The sequence below is a fragment of the Acinonyx jubatus genome, chromosome C2 (genome assembly GCF_027475565.1).
Source record: "Acinonyx jubatus isolate Ajub_Pintada_27869175 chromosome C2, VMU_Ajub_asm_v1.0, whole genome shotgun sequence".
Lineage (NCBI taxonomy): Eukaryota > Metazoa > Chordata > Mammalia > Carnivora > Felidae > Acinonyx > Acinonyx jubatus.
The window spans coordinates 45,652,310-45,675,395 of NC_069384.1; the positions used below are offsets into that span (position 1 = coordinate 45,652,310).

Consider the following 23,086-nt stretch of genomic DNA (forward strand, 5'->3'; position numbering starts at 1 on the left):
TTTAATAAATCTGTAGTGGATTAAATCATGAGTTTATAAACACAAATAATCATATATGTAAAATCTTCACAGAATTCACAAAAACAACAACATTAGTTTTTACAGAAGTATAAAAGGATAAAAGATAGGTATTTATCATAAGGAATATAAACATTGTGAATGGAAACTTGATAACCAAATCTCATAATGTTAGACATGCACGTAAAACACTTAAAACTAGAAAGTACTAGGATAAATGGATAATTAAAAAATAGTAACTTCTTAGAGGAATGTGTCATGCCAATATAGGAATAGAATCTAGAACATGTTGAAATAAACATAAAAACAGTATCAAAATTAGCTTGTGAAGAAAAATTTTAAATGTCCTATATTCTTACCCAGTCTTAAAGGATGAAGAGGTATTGCCTTAAAATATCTCTTGGTAAGCTCATCTGTGAAGAAATACTAAGCTAGAGAAACCATTTTTAAGTTTGTATTTATTTTTTTAGAGAGAGAGTGAGTGCACATGAGCAGGCAGGGGAAGGGCAGAAAGAGAGGGAGACTCAGCGTGGAGAGTGACATGGGCTTGAACTCATGACAGTGAGATCATGATCTGAACTGAAAACAAAAGTCAGACACTTAACTGACTGAACCAACTAGGTGCTCCAAGAAGCCATTTTTAAAATCCACTGTGAGTCTGTGAGGTTTTACAAATAATACATTTAGACATTTAAAATATCTAAAGTAATTTATTTCCAACATCATATCAATTCCACAGTATCTAAAATATGTTTATTTTTTCTTTCCTTGGAGAAAAAGATACCATTAGAAAATGTATTCTAATTTTAGAAATGTCAAATTATATATACTGTCTAGGAGTTTGTACATTATCATTGGATAATTTATGCAGAAAAAGCCTTTCTGTCCTGAGAGTTCACACTGGACATTTTTAGATGATCCCTGTGTACACAATCTGTGATACTTTTTTTCTCACAGACTTAACCTAGTGTGCATGTGCTAGTTTGTAGGAAACAGTATGGGATGATTTAAAAAGAGCTTCTTTCCATTTTATATATATGTACCACATCTTCTTAATCCATTCATCACTTGATGGGCATTTGGGCTCTTTCCATAATTTGGCCATTGTTGACAGTGCTGCTATAAACATTAGGGTGCATGTGCCCCTTCAAATCAGCATTTTTGTATCCTTCAGATAAATTCCTAGTAGTGTAATTGCTGTGTCATAGGGTAGGTCTATTTTTAATTTTTTGAGGAACCTCCACACTGTTTTCCAGAGTGGCTGCACCAGTTTGCATTCCCACCAACAGTGTAATAGGTTCTCCCCTTTCTCCCACATCCTCGCCAACATCTGTTGTTTCCTGAGTTGTTAATTTGACAGATACTATATAATTACACTCACATGTGGAATCTGAGAAACTTAACAGATGAACATAGGGGAAGGGAAGGAAAAATAAGATAAAAGCAGAGAGGAAGGCAAACCATAAGAGAGTTAAATACAGAGAAAAAACTGAGGGTTGATGGAGGTAGGGGGATGGGGGAAATGGGTGATGGGCATTAAGGAGTGCACTTTTTGGGATGAGCACTGGGTGTCATATGTAAGAGATAAATCACTGGGTTCTATTCCTGAAGCCAAGACTATACTGTATGTTAACTAACTTGAGAATAAAAAATAATAAAATAAGATAAAATAAAATAAAATAAAATAAAATAAAATAAAATAAAATAGCTTCTTTTTGTATATGGGGAAATTAGAGGGAAGAATAAACACACTCTAATTTAGAATTTCATTTCTTTACAACTTCTATCTCAGCTGAAAAGCCAGGAATGGCTAACGAAAATAACTCTTTGACAACTGAGTTTATCCTCATAGGATTTACAGATCATCCAGTGCTGAAGATTCTCCTGTTTTTGGTGTTCTTTGCCATCTATCTAATCACCATGGTGGGAAATCTTGGCCTGGTGGCATTGATTTCTATGGAGCATCGTCTTCACACACCAATGTACATCTTTCTGGGCAACTTAGCTCTAATGGATTCCTGTTGTTCCTGTGCCATCATCCCCAAGATGTTAGAGAACTTTTTTTCTGAGGGAAAAATGATTTCCCTTTATGAATGCATGGCACAATTTTATTTTCTCTGCCTTGCTGAAACTGCAGATTGTTTTCTTCTGGCAGCAATGGCTTATGATCGCTATGTGGCCATTTGCAGCCCACTACAGTACCATACCATGATGTCAAAGAAACTCTGCATTCAGATGACCATAGGGACCTTCATAGCTAGTAACCTGCATTCCATGATCCATGTAGGGCTTCTGTTAAGGTTAACTTTCTGCAGGTCTAATCAAATTGACCACTTTTTTTGTGATATTCTTCCACTCTATAGACTCTCCTGTACTGACCCGTATATCAACGAACTAATGATCTATATTTTTTCAATGCCAATTCAAATCTTCACCATTGCCACTGTCTTGTTCTCTTATATTTGCATCCTTTTAACAATTTTTAAAATGACATCAAAAGAGGGGCGAGGTAAAGCCTTTTCTACCTGTGCATCCCACTTTCTATCTGTATCAATATTCTACATTTGTCTTCTCATGTATATCAGACCATTTGAAGAAGGGGATAAAGACATACCAGTGGCAATTTTTTATACAATTGTAATTCCTTTATTAAATCCTTTTATTTATAGCTTAAGAAATAAGGAAGTGATAAATGGTCTTAAAAAATGTATGAAGAATTATAATATTGTTAAATAAACTTCATCTTCTATGGAAAACTGATTTTAATTCATTAAACTGTTCTGTAGAAAAGGGACAAAGAGAAAGTTGTATTTATATGAAATACTAATCTCTAAATCATTAGACTGTGTTTGCTAAAAGATATATAAATGTAATTTCAAAGTTGTCTGGCATTATCTTACTGAAAATTCCACAATTACCAGAGTAAATCAGGAGAAAATCCAATAGTAACTTTCATTACCAATTGTTATTACTCTCACTGAATTGTGTCAGGCTATTGTTCCAAACCATAATAAATAAACATAACATCAAGTTTAAGTGTCTAAATGTATAGAACAGTCACTTTTATTCATCTTGTCTAGCTAATGGAGGGCATTATATCTGATCCTATGTAGAATGTTTGAAATATTAAAAATTTCCTGGCAGGAGAATAAAATACGAATTGCTATTCAGAAAAATGACCTTGGAGATACATGTAGGTTAGTCTGGGGGGAGAGAGGCTAGAAGCAAACTAATTGTAGTCGTGTATATTTAAAATAATGAAGTTTGATCTAGAAGAAGACTCCAAGAATGGGAAAAAATGGAATGAGAAGGAACACACATATAGTCACATATACATTTTGTAGAACAGTTAACGATGAATTATAACAAGTTGGCTATAACAGATTAAGATCTACTTTAATTTTTAGTATAATTAAGGTTCTTTATTTTTTTAAAGAATAAATCATGTTATGTATTATGGAATATAGAATAGCAATTTACATCTCTCTGAGATGGAGATGTGCATATAAGAAGTTTGTTGGAGTGGAGGAGTGGCCAAGATGGCGGAAGAGCATGGAAGTTTTTTTGTGTGTCTCTAGTCCCTGAGATGCAGCCAGATCAACACTAAACCATCTTGCATGCCTATAAAACTGATTTGAGGATTAACACAACAATCTGCACAACCTGAACCACAGAACACAGCAGGTACATGGGGCAGATAGGTAAACTAGGGGAGAGAAAAGCCGGGGAGGGCAGGGAGCTGTTTTTGCTTGTACAGAGAGGATGGAGACAGGGGGAGAGGGGGAAATATGGGGAAAAACACCCCCCAAAAGCAGCTGGAGAGAAAGGAGAAAAGTGGAAACAACCCCAGGGACTGAACTAAAAAGGGAGAAAGGAGAAAGGAGAGGGTTTAACTTCCATTAAGACTCTGTAAACAGGGGGAATGCAGAATCTGAAACTTCACAGCTCCATACTTGGCAGTGCTCTGGTGGGAGGGGCGAATCCCCAGGAGTAGAGTGAAGTCTGGGGGTCTTTAGGCCACACAGGGAGAGGCAGGTCCCTTGCTGGGAAGACATCTGGTAGAGGCTGTGTGTGCCACCCCCCCTGCCCCCACCACAGGCAAAGACCCCAGGGGACCCAGGAAAACAACCACATTTGCTGGTCATTAAGGGTGAAGCCTGGTGCCAGATGTGTGTTGTGATGTTCCATAATCCCTGAACACAACTGCGTTCACCTTTTCTGGGGCAGGCTGACACCCAGCCAGTCTCTGGGCATCAGCAGTGGCATGGTCCCGTGAACATTCCTGGGTGCAGCAGGTACCCGGCCATTGCTCAGTGAGACCCTCCTACAGAGGGGTAGAGCAGGTCAAAGCCACAGTCCCTCAGAAGTAAGGGGTCAGGAAAAACAGGTGAATCTAAGATAAAATTCAGGAGGGAGGTGCTGCCTGGGGTTGGTTATGGACAGTGTAGGAGTGGGGAGTGGACAGAAGCCAGAGACAAGGGATGGGTGTGTGATTACTGATCAGAGAGAACAAAGTTCCAATACTAGAGACTGGATAGCTGGGTGACGCAGTTTTCACTGCTCCCACACATGCACATACACACCTAAAAGCGCCACAACAATCCACCCCAGTCAGCTAAGCAGCGCCATCTAGTGGAGAACAGAGATGTTATACTAAGCCCCACCCAACTGGGCCAAACTTGCTCTTTAGGAACACCACAAGTCTCTCCACCTGCTTAGTTTACGGACTATAAAGTGCTTCATAGTTGACTTCTAGGGGAAACCAATGTAATTTCAATCGTATTTCGGTCTGTTCACTGGTCCATCTATTCAATTTCTTTTTCTTTTCTTATTGTTCAATACAGAAAGAGAAAAAAAGTATTTTTATTTTCAATTTTTATTAAAATATTTTTCTTTAATTTTTTCTACTATATTTTTTACTTTTCTGTAAATTTTTCAAATTCTATTTTATTTCAATCATTTCATTTTATTCTATTTCATTGTATTCATTTTTTCAAATTTTCAAACATTTCCTTTTTTTTCCTTTTCTTATATTTCCCTTTTTTCTAATCTATGAAGCTCCTTTCAACAACCAGACCAAAACACACCTAGGGTCTAGCATCATTTATTTTATTTTTTGTGTGATTTGTTTTTAATTTTTTTTTACCTTATTAATTCCTTTTCTTCCTTCAAAATGATGAAATGAAAGAAACACCCCTAAAGAAAGAACAGGAAGAAATGACAGCAAAGGACTTAATCAATACAGATACAAGCAAGACGTCTGAACCATAATTTAGAATCACAATAAAAAGAATAGTAGCTGGGGTTGAAAATAGATTAGAAACCCTTTCTGTGGAGATAAAAGAAGTAAAAGCTAGTCAGGATGAAATAAAAAATGCTATAACTGAGTTGCAATCTAGAATGGATGCCACGGTGGCAAGGATGAATGAGGCAGAACAGTGAGTCAGCAATATAGAGGGCAAACTTATGGAGAATAGTGAAGCAGGAAAAAAGAGGGAGACTAAGGCAAAAGAACGCAATTTAAGAATTAGAGAAATCAGTGACTCATTAAAAAGGAAAAATATCAGAATCATAGGGGTACCAGAAGATGAAAAGAGAGAAAAAGGGTTAGTAGCATTATGTGTGCAAATCATAGTGGAAAACTTTCCTAACCTGGGGAAAGACAGAAACATCAAAATCCAGGAAGCACAGAGGACCCCTATTATATTCAACAAAAACCATCAACAAGGCATATCATAGTCAAATTCACAAAATACTCAGGAAACAATCATGAAAGCAGCAAGGAGAAAAAAGTCCTTAACCTGCAAGGGAAAACAGATCAGGTTTGCAGACCTATCCACAGAAACTTGGCAGGCTGAAAAAGAAAAATATGCAACCAAGAATTCTTGATCTAGTAAGGTTGTCTGTCATTCAAAATAGAAGGAGAGATAAAGTTTCCCAGACAAACAGAAATTAAAGGAGTTTGTGACCACTAAACCAGCTCTGCAAGAAATTTTAAGGGGGACTCTCTGAGGGGAGGAAAGATGGGAAGAAAAAAAAAAAGACCAAAAGCAACAAAGACTGGAAAGGACCAGAGAACACCACCAGAAACTCCAACTCTATAGGCAACACAATGGCAATAAGTTCATATCTTTCAGTACTCACTCTAAACGACAATGGACTAAATGCTCCAATCAAAGACATAGGGTAACAGAATGGATAAGAAAACAAGATCCATCTATATGCTGTTTACAAGAGACTCACTTTATTTTTTTTTTTAATCTTTTTTTAAATTTTTTTTTTCAACGTTTATTTATTTTTGGGACAGAGAGAGACAGAGCATGAACGGGGAAGGGGCAGAGAAAGAGTGAGACACAGAATCGGAAACAGGCTCCGGGCTCTGAGCCATCAGCCCAGAGCCTGACGTGGGGCTCGAACTCACGGACCACGAGATCGTGACCTGGCTGAAGTCGGACGCTTAACCGACTGCGCCACCCAGGCGCCCCTTAATTTTTTTTTTAATGTTTATTTATTTTGGGGACAGAGAGAGACAGAGCATGAATGGGGGAAGGGGCAGAGAGAGAGGGAGACACAGAATCGGAAGCAGGCTCCAGGCTCTGAGCCATCAGCCCAGAGCCTGACGCGGGGCTCGAACTCACGGACCGCGAGATCATGACCCGAGCTGAAGTCAGACGCTTAACCGACTGAGCCACCCAGGAGCCCCAAGAGACTCACTTTAGACCTAAAGACACCTTCAGATTGAAAGGGGATGGAGAACCATCTATCATGCTAATAGAATGATGGTTGCCAAAAGAAATATGAGGTAGCCATACTTATATCAGACAATCTAGACTTTAAAATAAAGACTGTAACAAGAGATGAAGGGCATTATATCATAATTAAGGAGCCTATCCACTAAGATCTAATAATTGTAAACATTAATGCTCCAAATGTGCTAACACTCAAATATATAAATCAATTAATCACAAACATAAAGAAACACATTGATAATAATACCATAATAGTAGGGGACTTCAACACCTCACTTACAACAATGGACAGATCGTCTAAACAGAAAATCAACAAGGACACAATGGATTTGAATGACACACTGGACTGGATGGATTTAATGGATATATTCAGAATATTTCACCCTAAAGTAACAGAATACACATTCTTCTCAAGTGCACATGGAACGTTCTCCAGAACAGATCACATATTGGGACATAAATCAGCCCTCAGCAAGTACAAAAAGATTGAGATCATAACATGCATATTTTCAGAACACAACACTATGAAACTTGAAATCAACCATAAGACAAAATGTGGAAAGATAACAAATACTTGGAGACTAAAGACCATCCTACTAAAGAATGAATGGGCTAACCAAAAAGTTAAAGAGGAAATTAAAAAGCACATGGAAGCCAATGAAAATGATAACACCACAGCCCAAAACCTCTGGGATACAGCAAAGGCAGTCAGAAGAGGGAAGTATATAGCAATCCAGGCCCTCCTAAAGAAGGAAGAAAGGTCTCAGATACACGATCTAAACTTACACCTTGAAGAGCTGGGAAAATAACAGCAAATAAACCCTAAAACCAGCAGAAGACAGGAAATAATAAAGATTAAAGCAGAAATCAATGCTATCAAAACAAACAAACAAAAAAAAAATAGAACAGATCAATGAAACCAGAAGTTGGTTCTTTGAAAGAATTAACAAAATTGATAAACCCCTAGCCAGTTTGATCAAAAAGAAAAAGGAAAGAACCCACATAAATAAAATTAAGAATGAAAGAGAAGAGATCACAACCAACACATCAGAAATACAAACAATAAGAGAATATTATGAGCAATTATATGCCAATAAAATGGGCAATCTGGAAGAAATGGACAAATTCCTAGAAACATATACACTACCAAAATGAAACAGGAAGAAATAGAAAATCTGAACAGACCCACAACCAGTAAAGAAATTGAGTTAGTAATCAAAAATCTCCCAAAAAACAAGAGTCTAGGGCTAGATAGCTTTCCAGGGGAATTCTACCAAACATTTAAGGAAGAGTTAACACCTATTCTCTTGAAGCTGTTACAAAAAACAGAAATGGAAGGAAAAATTTCAAACTCTATGAAACCAACATTACCTTGATCCCAAAACCGGACAAAGACCCCCCTAAAAAGCAGAACTATAGACCAATTTCCCTGATGAAAATGGATCTTCAACAAGATTTTTGAACAAAAATTTTCAACAAGATATTAGCCACCTGGATCCAACAATACATTAATACAAATTATTCACCACGACCAAATGAAATTTATATGTGGGATGCAGGGCTGGTTCGATATCCACAAAACAATCAATGTGATACACTACATCAATAAAAGAAAGGACAAGAACCACATGATCCTCTCAATAGATGCAGAGAAAGCATTTGACAAAATACAACATCCTTTCTTGATAAAAACCCTCAAGAAAGTAAGGATAGAAGGAGCATACCTCGAGATCCTAAAAGCCATATATAAACGATCCAATGCTAATATCATCCTCAATGGGGAAAAACTGAGAGCTTCCCCACTAAGGTCAGGAACAAGACAGGGATGTCCACTCTCGCCACTGTTATTCAACATAGTATTGCAAGTCTTAGCCTCAGCAATCAGACAACACAAAGAAATAAAAGGCATCCAAATTGGCCAAGAGGAGGTCAAACTTTCACTCTTCACAGATGACATGATAGTCTTTATGGAAAACCCACAAGATTCCACCAAAGAACTGCTAGAACTGATCCTGAATTCAGCAAAGTCGCAGGATATAAAATCAGTGCCCAGAAGTCGGTTGCATTCCCATATACCAATAATGAAGCAACAGACAGAGAAATCAAGGAATTGATCCCATCTACAATTGCACCAAAACCCACAAAATACCTAGGAATAAATCTAACCGAAGAGGTGAAAAATCTATACACTGAAAACTATAGAAAGATTGTGAAAGAAATTGAAGACACAAAAAATGGAAAAAATTCCATGCTCCTGAATAGGAAGAACAAATATTGTTAAAATGTCAATACTACCCAAAGCAATCTACATATTCAATACAATACCTATCAAAATAACATCAGCATTTTTCACAGAACTAGAACAAACTATCCTAAAATTTGTATGGAACCAGGAAAGACCCCAAATAGCCAAAGCAATCTTGAAAAAGAAAACCAAACCTGGAGGCATCACAATCCCAGACTTCAAGCTGTATTACAAAGCTATAATCAAGACAGTATGGGACTGGCATAAAAACAGACACTCAGAAAAATGGAACAGAATAGAGAACCCAGAAATGGACCCACAAACATATGGCCAACTAATCTTTGACAAAGCAGGAAAGAATATCCAATGGAATAAAGACAGTCTCTTCAGCAAATGGTGCTGGGAAAACTGGACAGAGACATGCAGAAAAATGAATCTGGACCACTTTCTTACACCATACACAAAAACAAACTCAAAATTGATGAAAGACCTAAACATAAGACAGGAAGCCATCAAAATCCTAGAGGAGAAAGCAGATAAAAACCTCTTTGACCTTGGCCACAGCAACTTCTTACTCAACACATCTCCAGAGGCAAGGGAAACAAAAGCAAAAATGAACTACTGGGACCTCATAAAAGTAAAAACCTTCTGCACAGTAAAGAAACAATCAGCAAAACTAAAAGGCAACCAACGGAATGGGAGAAGATATTTGCAAATGATACATCAGATAAAGGGTTAGTATCCAAAATCCATAAAGAACTTATCACACTCAACACCCAAAAAACAAATAATCCAGTTAAGAAATGGGCAAAAGACATGAAATAGACAATTCTCCAATGAAGACATCCAGATTGCCAACCGACACATGAAAAAATGCTCAACATCACTCATCATCAGGGAAATACAAATCAAAACCACAATGATATAACACTACACATCTGTCAGAATGGCTAACATTAACAACTCAGGAAACAACAGATGTTGGTGAGGATGTGGAGAAAGAGGATCTCTTTTGCACTGCTGGTAGGGGTGCAAACTGATGCAGCCACTCTGGAAAACAGTATGGAGGTTCCTTAAAACATTAAAAATAGAACTACCCTACGACCCAGCAATTGCACTAGTAGGTATTTATCCAAGGGATACAGGTATGCTGTTTTGAAGGGGCACATGCACCCCAATGTTTATAGCATCACTATCAACAATAGCCAAATTATGGAAAGAGCCCAAACATCCATCGATGGATGAATGGATAAAGAAGACATGGTGTATATATATATACATATATATATATATATATATATATGCACATACATACATACATAGTGGAGTATTATTCAGCAGTCAAAAAGAATGAAATCTTGCCATTTGCAACTACATGGATGGAACTAGAGGGTATTATGCTAAGTGGAATTAGTCAGAGAAAGACAAATATCATATGACTTCGCTCAGATGAGGACTTTAAGATATGAAACAGATGAACATAAGGGAAGGGAAGGGAAGCAAAAATAATATAAAAACAGGGAGGGAGACACAACATAGGGGACAAAAATATGGAGAACAAACAGAGGGTTGCTGGAGGGGTTGTGGGAGGGGGGATGGGCTAAACGGGTAAGGGGCATTACGGAATCTACTCCTGAAATCATTGTTGCACTATATGCTAACTAACTTGGATGTAAATTTAAAAAATAAATAAATTATTTTTTAAAAAAAGCAGTTTGTTGGAGAATGTTCTCAGGCTCAATAATTATTCATGGGAGTGAAGCAAGTAAGACTGGGCAGAAGGATAGGTTGACTAGAGTCACAACAAAAACCTTAGCCAATCTGGTGGAGAAGAGGGGGTTTGGAATATCCCTTCAAAGTTCTCATGCCTAAGACAGGGACATTAAATTTACACTTTCCATGGAACAGTCATTAAATGTAGGCTGCCTCCAAGTAAGGCACATGACCTTCCTAAGACCATTACCTTAAGCTAAGGATACTTCCTGAATAAGGATTCAGCTAAGAACTATCAGCTACTGGCACTCTTACTGCTGGGGAAATACCTTGAATCTGGGCTGTGAACCACAGATCCATTACTGGCCACCTTTTATACTGTTCAAAGCTGCTTATTTCTTATAATCAATTCTGGGGAAAAAACCACCAGGATTTGGGCCTTTTTCTTGTCCTGGAGAATCTTACAAGGTGAAGGTTAATGGGACACCTGCAGTTCCCACTGTTGCAGCTGGTCTCATGCCCACACTAATGTCCATCTTCTACCTCTTGATTCCCTTCACCTTTGCCTAATACCTCTACTGGTCCTAATATGGCAGGATGATTCAGAATCAGATCACCAGGGAATCTGAGCCTTTCACACGATGTCTTTTTCAGTTCTGGTTGTTGTATTTGTGTATTTACTGTCAAATTGAACAAGGAAGTACCAACAGATGCCTATGGACCCCTCAATGCCAAACATATTTTTCCTGCTCCCACCTGATAATAGCAGCCTTATCTCTTCCTGATAACAGGGTCAATTACTCCTATAATCTTAATGGACTCCTTTCCTTGTCTGTTAGTCTCTTGGAAAAAAAAAAAAGAATCTAAAGTGACTGGGTAGGGAGCTGAAACTATTCTGTATAATGGGATTCTTGTCACATTCTCTGGTAAGAACATATAAGAACATATCGCCTCTGAGAACCAGGCCCTCTAAACCCACACAGCTCAGAGATGAGGAAACAAAATGCAAATTCCCCAAGCAGATAACTTGAGGAGGTCCTGGACTGAGGTATTCAACCTACTGTGGACATGACAACATACAGTGGTCACTAATTTCTCATGGAAAGTGAACCTTGGAGGACAGTCTTGACATCTTAATTTTATCTTTGAAAGGTCATTTCATCAACTCATTAAGCCAGCAGCTTCTGGGTGATTTGAAATAGAATAGAACCGGGGCGCCTGGGTGGCGCAGTTGGTTAAGCGTCCGACTTCAGCCAGGTCACGATCTCGCGGTCCATGAGTTCAAGCCCCGCGTCAGGCTCTGGGCTGATGGCTCAGAGCCTGGAGCCTGTTTCCGATTCTGTGTCTCCCTCTCTCTGCCCCTCCCCTGTTCATGCTCTGTCTCTCTCTGTCCCAAAAATAAATAAACGTTGAAAAAAAAAAAAAAGAAATAGAATAGAACCAGTGTGTCAGTCACTGTCCAGTACCACACCTTCTTTACTGCAACCTAGATTTCTTGGTCCAATGCAATGCATGCACCATTCTACCAGCCCCAGAGAGTGATTCTTCCTGAGAATTTACAGATTAGAAAGTTAATCCATACCTGGATTATGTGGATTCCAATCCAGATAAATTTATGTCCCCTTCAGAGAGGAAGAGGTTCTTAGTAGCAAATGCCACCATGTGGCTGACTGTTTTTTTTGTTTTGTTTTGTTTTGTTTTGTTTTTTTCTTTTTGATGGATGTTGTGAGACTGGGGGATCCAAAATGGTCTCTGGTTTTGGCAAGTTAGAACTTGACAAGAACAGTAGCTAGATTAGCCTTGAAAAGTTGGAGCGTCTGCTATTAGGCACATGCATACCTCCATCTCAGCCGCTACAGCACTTCATTCATGTGCCCATTGTGCCAGCACTGGGGTGGCAGATGAACAAAACTGGATCACCTCAACTAGCTGAATCATTCTGTGTGTACTTGGTTGTTTAGTATTTTTTTTCCCATGGTAGATGCTCTCTGGTATACCTTTACATGTAATATGAAGAACTCCACACTTCATATCCATCCCAAGAGATCCATTCAAATACCTCTCCCTCAGATTTTCTGGTCACTGACCTTTTAATCTGTCTCCCTACACACCACTGACCAACATCCTAGATGTTCACCTCTTCTATGAATTTATATATTCTCACCTTGGACCACCTCTTTTTCTATACAATGGAATAAGGTAATCGGTCTGCTGCTCTGTGGGAGGATGTCTCCCTAGTCTTACTTTTCAAGGTCACCCTAGGTGGAGCTATAGTTTAGCAGTAATCTATCTTGGCTTGCATCAACATACCAAGCTGACCACCCAAGAACCACAGGGTTACCTTCCTGTGCAGCCTATTGTATTCTCTGGCCCTGTTCATGCCAGATCCTTGGATATGCCACCTTCATCTTCTAATGAATTACTCCTGGGCCTGCTCAATCTTATACTTGCTAGTCTGACAAATTCCAGCTCATGAAGGCAATTCTGGCCTTTTAGTCACTTGATGTCCTACAGTTAGGAGCTCTTCAACTAGCAGGGTCCATAGCACAGCAGGAAGTTATTTGTTGAATAGTTTATAATTCTCTGCTGCAGAAAGCAAGGCCTTGTTCCCAAACCATTAGGGTATATGTTATGATTCTCCTATCAGAATTTTCCATACACTTCCCATTAGTTTCACTTCTCTTCTCACCTCAGATATCTTTAATACTACTGGCCTGCTGAGTCATTTGGCCCAAATGTCAGGGCTGTTTACCCCGTAGTGTGGGCCTATGAAGAGCCCTCTCCTGTTCTGAGACCCACTCAAAACTTACATTCTTCTCCCATTTGGGCAGATATATCTGTGTGCCGGATCTTTTCAACTGTGTAGGATATTAAGAGATGTTTGGAAGTAAGTTCAAGCAAGTGGGTGCACTGCTGTATCACAGTGCTAAGCTGTGATTTAAATAATAAGCCATATATCACATTTTGTTCTGAATATAAGATTATTATTTAATTAATAATAGTGTTAGTGGGGGTAAACAATATTTTAATAGCATTAAATACATAAAATTTAAAATTTTAATAGCATTTCTCTTAATCTAATTCTTTTTAAATTTCTATTTTCATGTTTATATATAATATTTTAGTATAGTAGTACATCTATCTAATTTGTAGGTAAGAATGTATATATTTAGAACATACTCCAAATGAGCTTATCAATATGAATGTACACCATGGTTTGAAATATCTCTCCTAGTAAAACTATCAGCAAATGAAAGATAGTTGAAAACACAAGAGTAGATGAGATAACATGGGGAAATTTCTAGAATGAATGAAGAGTGAGGCCAAGGATACAATCAGGGTGAATGAAAGCATTATTAAGGACAAAAAGAGAAACATGACTCAGCATCAAAGACTGAGATGGAACAATCAAGATGATAGGAGCAGAGAGGGTTTTCAAACAAGCCAGAGAAGACTTTCAATAGTACCAAACACTATACTTTGTTAGGAAATAATTAAATATTCTTTAGAGTTGGCATTTAGAGTTGGTTGTGGCTTTAGAGAGAGAGGGTATAGTGAATTGGCAGGAGCAGAGGAAATAAATGAGAAGAAATCAAATAGAATTTGAAATTTCCCATTCCCTTTATATTACTTTTTGTGTCTCCTTGTATCATGTATGAGTAAGCTTCAGTCACTCTAGTTTACTGTCTCCCTTCCCTTTTTTTTTTAAATTAGGCCTTGCTCTTTTAAGAGTCCAGGCTTTAGGATGCCTGACTGGCTCAGTTAAGTGACTGACTTCAGCTCAGGTCATGATCTCACGGGCCCCGCATCAGGCTCCATGCTGACAGTACAGAGCCTGCTTGGGATTCTCTCTCTCTCTCTCTCTCTCTCTCTCTCTCTCTCTCTCTCTCTCTGCCTCTCTTCACACATATGTTCTTTCTAAAAATAAATAAATAAACTAAAAAAAAGTATCCAGGCTTTTACAGATGGTTCCCTCAGACTGCTTTTCCTCATGTTCTTTACCAATTATTACCCTGCAAAGTTATCTGAAATTATACTCCCATTGGGAAATCTTTCTTTCTTCCTCTAGGTCACCAGTCACTTCCTTTACTATATTTTTATATGATATGTTTACACTTTTTTATATCACAGCCTAAATTGCACACTAAATTATACACACAGCGTTAAGTGCCTTTCTCCCCATTAGATTATGAGCTTCTTGTCAGGAAGCCATATCTAAAAACTAAGAACTTATCCCTGCCATTCTCACATCCTGTGCCCACACTTCCCATTGTCTCTTCCAATACCCTGCATATTGTAAGTACTTGATTAAGATTAAACATGATGGAAATTTTAGCAATCAATGCAGCATATATCATAGATCTAGCTCAGTTTATTGTGAGGTGCTTAAAAGATTTATGATTGGTGACTTAAGAATATTTAGTCAATGGGGCACCTGGGTGGCTCAGTCGGTTAAGCAACTGACTTCAGCTCAGGTCATGATCTTGTAGCCCGTGAGTTCGAGCCCCACGTCAGGCTCTGTGCTGACAGCTCAGAGCCTGGAGCCTGTTTTGGATTCTGTGTCTCCCTCTCTCTCTGCCCCTCCCTCACTTGTATTCTGTCTCTCAAAAATAAACAAACATTTAAAAAATTTTTAAAAAGAATATTTAGTCAAGACTTTTACAATCAAGACACATATGAGTCACACTTGATAAAGTGGTGAATGCATTTTAAAAGCAAGTAAGTATCACAATGGAATACTACTTGGCAATGAGAAAGAATGAAATATGGCCTTTTGTAGCAACGTGGATGAAACTGGACAGTGTTATGCTAAGTGAAATAAGTCATACAGAGAAAGACAGATACCATATGTTTTCACTCTTATGTGGATCCTGAGAAACCTAACAGAAGACCATGGGGAAGGGGAAGGAAAAAAAAAAAGAAGTTAGAGAGGGAGGGAGCCAAACCATAAGAGACTCTTAAAAACTGAGAATAAACTGAGGGTTGATGGGGGGTGGGTGATGGGTATTGAGGAGGGCACCCATTGGGATGAGCACTGGGTATTGTATGGAAACCAATTTGACAATAAATTTCATATTTAAAAAAAAGCAGTTAAGTATCACGTAAATCAGGAAAAGAACAAATCAATTCTATCTATTTATTTTTACTGAGTATATTTTATTTAAAAATTTTTTCCAAGTTTTTATTTAAATTCCAGCTAGTTAACATGTATGTCAACAGTATTAGTTTCAGGTGTAAAATGTATTGATTCATCACTCACATACAACACCTGGTGCTCATCACAGCAAGTGTCTTCCTTAATATCTATCACCTCTGCCCACCTCCCCTCCAGTAACCATCAGTTTGTTTTCTGTAGTTACGAGTATATTTCTTGGTTTTCCTCTCTTCCCACCACCATCCCCATGTTCATTTGTTTTATTTCTTAAATTCCACATGAGTGAGATCAATGGATAAAGAAGATATAGTGTGTAAATAAATACACACACACACACACACACACACATACACAGTGGAATATTAGTCTTAAGAAAGAATGAGATCTTGCCATTAATCAGCTAATTCTATTTAAAGGACCTAGGAAAGTCTTCATGGAGGAGATCTGATTTGAGCTCAAGTATGAGTAGTATTGGGATGGAAAGAAAGGGAGGAGTGTTAAATCTTTTTAATGTTTATTTTTGAGAGGGAGAGAGAGAGAGAGAAGCAGAGAGAGAAGGAGACACAGAATCCGAAGCAGGCTCCAGGCTCTGAGCTGTCAGCACAAAGCCCACCACGGGGCTTGAACCCATGAACTGCGAGATCATGACCTGAGCCGAAGTCAGACAGTTAAGTGACTGAGCCACCCAGGCACCCCAAGAAGGAGTTTTAGCAGAGGGAAGCAGTATAAGAAAATTAGGTGAAGCAATTGCACAGAGGGGCAGTGAAGGGATGCACATGGCCAAGTGTCCTGAGGTTGAGGAAGAGAGCAAGGTGAAAGTAAGACAAAGGGTGACCATGGAGCATCTGGAATACCAAAATAAGTAAAATGGATTTGGTTTGAAAACTAATGAGGGACCACTGCAAATTCCTGAGCAGCAGAGTATCATTTTTTTTAATCCATTCAACAAATATTTGTTAAGCGCTACAAAGAACCACTGTTTAAGGTATTAGAGATGAAGGAATGAGCATAACAGAGAAATTCTTTCACTCTTATGTCTACTGCTAATGGTAGTGGTGGGGAATGAGTGACTGATTATAGACATACTAATAAATACAGTATATTGAAGAGTAATTAGTGGAATTAAGAGAAAAAAACAGGGTAAGAAAGATAAAGTAATTGGGGTGAAATGAAAAGAACAGAGAACAACTCAGTAAATCATATGTGGGGCTAAATGGTAACAGCAAAATTTCCAGGAGGGATTTGCAACACATGGGAACTAATTCAACTCACAGAGTGAAGTTGATGAGTCTCGCTAACCCTACACCTTTTAGGCTCCACTGCAAATGCTAATCATCTTTCATTAACCATATTAATTTTTCCTGTAACTGTCCAAACCAACCTGAGACCCTTTTCTGCTCATTACATTTTATGCATAGGATAGTGAACAGAGATATAAAATGTACAATTTTACAATTGTAAAAATGATGTCAGTTACATAAGAATCAGCAAGACGATCATCAACTGACCTTAGTTACTTTAGTGAAAGTCATTTACTTAACCTCTTTGTCTCACAGGTAATCTTTAATTAATATCACAGAGTTAATACATTTTGGAGACTGAATCTCCCTACAGAAATACACGGTTGTCACTACAGGGAAATCCCTTAAGCATTTGATGGAAAAGTTTAACTTTGCAATGTAAGAAACAGAATTATTGATACTGATCTATTAGCAGTCTTCCAGATTTTCATTTTTTTAAATCCCAATGTGTTTGAGACCAATATTTTTATATTCTGAAATTCTACAAGACTTAACACAGTATCAGAGCATTTAGATAAGGGAAGTACTCAAATTTACTTTTAGTTTTAATATTAGCATCCACAAACATTTATTTATCTGAATTACTTAGCATTTGTTCATTGATCTTAGATTTCAACTTCTCACCTTTCTAGCTCTTCTCACAACCGAAGGCTATGGGAAATTAGCAAGATATTTAAATTCAATTCATGCTGACCTTTTCTGATTATAAGGTAAGTTTTCAAAATACACAGGTAACAGCATAGCTTAATTCTGTTAAATAATTCAGGCAGGTACATTGAAAGTTATTTCTAACACAGCTGAATAATTAAATGGCTTATATTTAATATTTTAAAACAAGAAAATAAAATGTTCAGCCTGTGCCTTTTTAAAAAAATTTTTTTAATATTTATTTATTTTTGAGAGAGACAGAGTACAAGCTGACGCTTAACCGACTAAGCCACCCAGGCGCCCCAGCCTGTGCCTCTATTTTGATGTTTTGATTATGGAAAAATACATCCATTCTGACCATAAAATTTATATGATTTGACACAATGGTCAATATATCCTAATGGATCACTAAGTAATGATAGAAGATAGCCTTTTTAAAAAAAAATTTTTTTTAACGTTTATTCATTTTTTGAGAGAGAGAGAGACAAAGCATGAGCGGGGGAAGGGCACAGAGAGAGGGAGACACAGAATCTGAAGCAGGCTCCAGGCTCTGAGCTGTCAGCACACAGCCCACTGCCGGGCTAAAAATCATGGATCACGACCTGAGCCAAAGTTGGACGCTCAACCCTCTGAGCCACCCAAGTGCCCCTAGAAGATAGCCTTTTAGGGAAAACAAAATTTGTTCTCAAAAATCATATTAAGATTTTTCAATTTTTCTAAGTGTTATGAAATTAAACTATACAGGCAGGCTTATTTTTATTAGCTTTTAAACTACTGTGATATACTTTAGAAAACCTTATATAAGTTTCTCAGAAAACAGAAAAATAGTAGATGGGTCAATTCAGATAAAAGAATGACACCTAAACTTTTTTAAAAGATGATTTTTGAATAATGTCCTTTGTAGACTATTCTTCAAAATTAACAGTCTCAACTTGCAGAAACCAAAGAAAGTCACTAAGAATCAACAGTGGTATGCTGACAAGTTTATCTTATAAGTCAGGTCTTTAGAATGAAGTTGGACGGGAATCAATACTGCTTTTTCTCTATCGCATTAAACAACTCTTACAAGAAGAATAAGTCATAGCCTAACTCAAATGTCTCAGTTCTAATAAGGAAACTGTGTATAGATAAATGAAAAAAAAAGCTATGTAGGGGCGCCTGGGTGGCTCAGTTGGTTAAGTGTTCGACTTTGGCTCAGGTCATGATCTCACAGATTGTGAGTTTGAGCCCCACGTCGGGCTCTGTGCTAACAGCTTAGAGCCTGCTTCAAATTCTGTGTCTCCCTCTCTGTCTGCCCTTCCCCACTCTCAAAAATAAACATGAAAAAAATTTTTTAATAAAAATAGGACGGGTGCCTGAGTGGCTCAGTCGGTTAAGGGTCCCACTTCGGCTCAGGTCATGATCTTGTGGTTCATGAGTTTGAGCCCCATGTCGGGCTCTGTGTTGACAGCTCAGAGCCTGGAGCCTGCTTTAGAGTCTGTCTCCCTCTCTCTCTGCCCCTCTCCTACTCACACTCACTCTAAAATGAATGAAGGTTAAAATTTTAAAATAAATTAAAAAAAAGAGAAAAAAGCCATGTAGACAAGCAACTCTAGATTGTGTTATGTATATAAGAAATGCTTGAGGATTCAGAAAGTGAAAATCAGTGTGGTCTAGGGCATTTAGTTAAAACTTAATATTAAGCAGCATTATATGTAAACTGTACATAAAGAAGGAAAGGATTTAGATATCTGGGCAAAAATCAACAGGAGTGAGGGCGTGGACAGAGTCAGTTTTTATGGAAATGAGTGTAATACTGGGAACAGGAATGAGAGAGGTGACAATACATGGATATTTATTTCTTTAGATATCCAAAGTAATTTTCTTTAAAGATGATAGTCTTCTTAATTCTTAGTAATCTCATACTATTCCTAATATATAAATTTAACATACCTTTTGTATGCTATTTTCAAATATTTACTCAACTGGAAGAATATATGAAAACTTCTTGCTCAGTTAAAAAAATGTGTATATATGAAAATTGATTTAAAATTTTAAGGATCTTTAATACAAAAATTGACATCAATGTACCAAATATGGGTACGTTATATTTGTACACTATTCATGCATGAATCCATAAAGACAAAACTTTTCCACTGTAAGAATTCTCCTTGGAATTATAAAAATATTCTTGGGAATCCAGAGTTTCAGAATTGAGGTTATAAAGCTGACATTTTAGAAGAAGGAATATCCCCTAGAGATTTGTGTGCCTGTGTCCAGAGATAGTAACAGAAGTTTGCAGAAGCTACTCTCTTTGTTGTAACAATTAAAATGTGAAAGGAAAATTAGACACACTCTAATTAGAATTTTATGTCTCCAGAATTCCTATCTCAACAGAGAAGGTGGATATGAATGAGGATAACCACTCCTTGACAACTGAGTTTATCCTCATAGGATTTACAGATCACCCAGAATTGAAGAGCCTACTCTTTGTGGTGTTTCTTACTATCTATCTGATCACTATGGTGGGGAATCTTGGCCTGGTGGCATTGATTTTTACAGAGTGTCGTCTTCACACACCAATGTACATCTTTCTGGGCAACCTAGCTCTAATGGATTCCTGTTGTTCTTGTGCCATTACGCCAAAGATGTTAGAGAACTTCTTTTCTAAGGACAGAATGATTTCCCTTTATGAATGCATGGCACAATTTTATTTTCTCTGCCTTGCTGAAACTACAGACTGCTTTCTTTTGGCAGCAATGGCCTATGACCGCTATGTGGCCATTTGCAGCCCACTACAGTACCACACCATGATGTCAAAGAAACTCTGCATTCAGATGACCACAGGGGCCTACATAGCTGGAAACTTGCATTCTGTGATTCATATAGGGTTTCTGTTTAGGTTAACTTTCTGTGGGTCTCATCAAATTAATCACTTTTTTTGTGATGTTCTTCCATTATACAGACTCTCTTGTGTTGACCCTTCTATCAATGAATTGATGATATTTATCTTTTCAGGGTCAATTCAAGTCTTCTCTATTATCATAGTTCTAATCTCTTATCTCTGCATCCTCTTCACAATTTTCAGAATGAAGTCCAAAGAAGGAAGAGGCAAAGCTTTATCTACTTGTGCATCCCACTTTCTCTCTGTCTCAATATTCTATGGTTCTCTTCTTTTTGTGTACATTAGACCAAATTCAGTTAAAGAAGAAGATAAAGATATACCTGTTGCTATTTTTTATACTCTAGTAATTCCTTTATTAAACCCCTTTATCTATAGTCTAAGAAATAAGGAAGTATTGAATGTTATGAAAAAAATTATGAAGAAAGTTTTATAACATTCTGAAAAAAATTTCATCCCCTGTGGAAAATTAACTTAAATTTGATAAAATGCTTTTCAAAATATGGAATATTGAGAAAGTAGAAAATGATCACTTTGTATATAAAATATTAAATTACTAAAACATGATAGTGTATAAATCAAATAAAGAAATTCAGCAAGGAGAATTTCTGCTACAATGTATTTTGAAATCTAAGCTACTAGCTCCCAGCAGGAATGAACTAAATAATTATTCTTGAGGTCATAAACTGTGGCACAATGAAATTAGTTAAACTCTTAACTAATTGTTTCAAAGTGTAATGAGTTACAATTTTCTACAAATACTAGGAATAGAAGTCAGTATATATAAAGATTGCCTCCATTTGGAATTGACAAATTTTTGGAACCTCAAAGCATAATCTTACAAACTCTGGCACATTCCAAGTTCTCAAGAATTAATCCCTTCTTAACACCACCTGTCAGAAGTAAACTGGATATACTTGATTCTCAATTTTGAGTTTATTCAAGAGATTATGTTTCAATATTAATTCACACGGAATACCTATTTTCAAATCAAGAATATTTTCATCTTTAGTGTTTGTCAATTTTACTCTCAAGTTCTCTGAAATAAAGTATCTGTTTACTGATTATTTATCAATCTATAGTTGAAATAGATACTATTTATTCTGAAATCCCTATGGATTTGGATATTTTCATGCTGTTTGATTAGGCATCCATCAAAAGTAAAGTGAAATTCTGAATATATGAAACTAAATGATTTTTTTTCTCTCTGATATTATTACTTGTCTTGTTATTAGCAATTACACCAACCTGTACTGATTCCAATGTAAATTACTGACATATTCAGAGCATTAACAAAAATTTGGGGATGCTGTAAAGCATAAATTAGGCAGAAAATAGTGAAAATTCTAAATACCTAAATACTTGAACAAAAAAGATTTACTGATCACTTATATATGCAAATATGAAAGAAAAAATAATTTACTGAGAACATACTATCTGCTAGGCACAAAGCTAGACCTTTCATATATATTGGTTAGACATGATTTTTCATGTTTTTTCTCAGTAAAAATCTCATACTTTGAGTAGCTTGCTCAAGTTCATCCAAGTCATTCAGATCAAGCTAGAATTTGTATCAATGCTGCTTGGGAGTTCAGAAAATGGAGATCCCTGTAGCTTTGTGTACTGAGTTCTTATGTAGTATCAAAAGTAAAATGTGCCCTAAAAATGATTTTAAAAATGATATTTGGAGGAAAAAAGGAATAAGTATGACCACAGCCGATGTTTATGGAAATAAGCGTGGCCTTGGGAATGGGGGATAAAGGAGGTGAACCATGGAGAGAGTAAGAAAGTTGTTGTTCAGAGCTGTTCCTGAATATGGGAAATAAAGGTGGAAGTGTATCAGGTTATTGAGAATCTTATATGCCACCCAAAGGAATCTGAATTTATCTCAGCGGCATCAGACAGCAAATTCTTCCTAGAACAGGGTAGTATGATTGTATCTTTCAGAAAACTAATCTGGCAATTGAATGCAATGAAGCTGGACACAATAAGACTCACTGTAATGATTCATACATTAGACAATGAGCTGAAACTGAATAAAAGTAGAGGAGTACACAGATATCAGCAACATTTTAATGAAAAGATAGGCAATTGTAACTACTACTGGGTAATAAAATAAAAGCCTACATTCTTCCTATGAATATCAACCTAGTCATAACTGATTTCCTTTCACTAATACTTAGTAAGGTGCCTGACATATTTGGCCATTCACTAACCATTTCCTTTAATATATTTTATTTTTATTTTTTACATTTTTTTTAACGTTTATTTATTTTTGAGACAGAAAGAGACACAGCATGAACGGGGGAGGGGCAGAGACAGAGGGAGACACAGAATCAGAAGCAGGCTCCAGGCTCTGAGCCATCAGCCCAGAGC

The 23,086-nt window shown here is 37.1% G+C and overlaps 2 protein-coding genes across 2 annotated transcripts; both read left to right on the forward strand.

Moving 5' to 3' along the window:
* The first annotated feature begins 1,824 nt into the window (after positions 1–1,824).
* Positions 1,825–2,754, forward strand: LOC106982898 (olfactory receptor 5K4-like). Its single transcript, XM_015081075.1, has one exon. It carries the CDS (start codon positions 1,825–1,827, stop codon positions 2,752–2,754), a length of 930 nt encoding a protein of 309 aa, XP_014936561.1.
* Positions 2,755–20,216: 17,462 nt separating this feature from the next.
* On the forward strand, positions 20,217–21,146 carry LOC106982891 (olfactory receptor 5K3-like). Its single transcript, XM_015081062.1, has one exon. The coding sequence runs from the start codon at positions 20,217–20,219 to the stop codon at positions 21,144–21,146; it is 930 nt and encodes a 309-aa protein (XP_014936548.1).
* The last annotated feature ends 1,940 nt before the right edge of the window (positions 21,147–23,086 follow it).

Excerpts from the sequence above, each read along its gene's own strand:
- LOC106982898 (XM_015081075.1), top strand. The coding sequence starts at position 1,825 with ATGGCTAACGAAAATAACTCTTTGACAACTGAGTTTATCCTCATAGGA.
- LOC106982891 (XM_015081062.1), top strand. The coding sequence starts at position 20,217 with ATGAATGAGGATAACCACTCCTTGACAACTGAGTTTATCCTCATAGGA.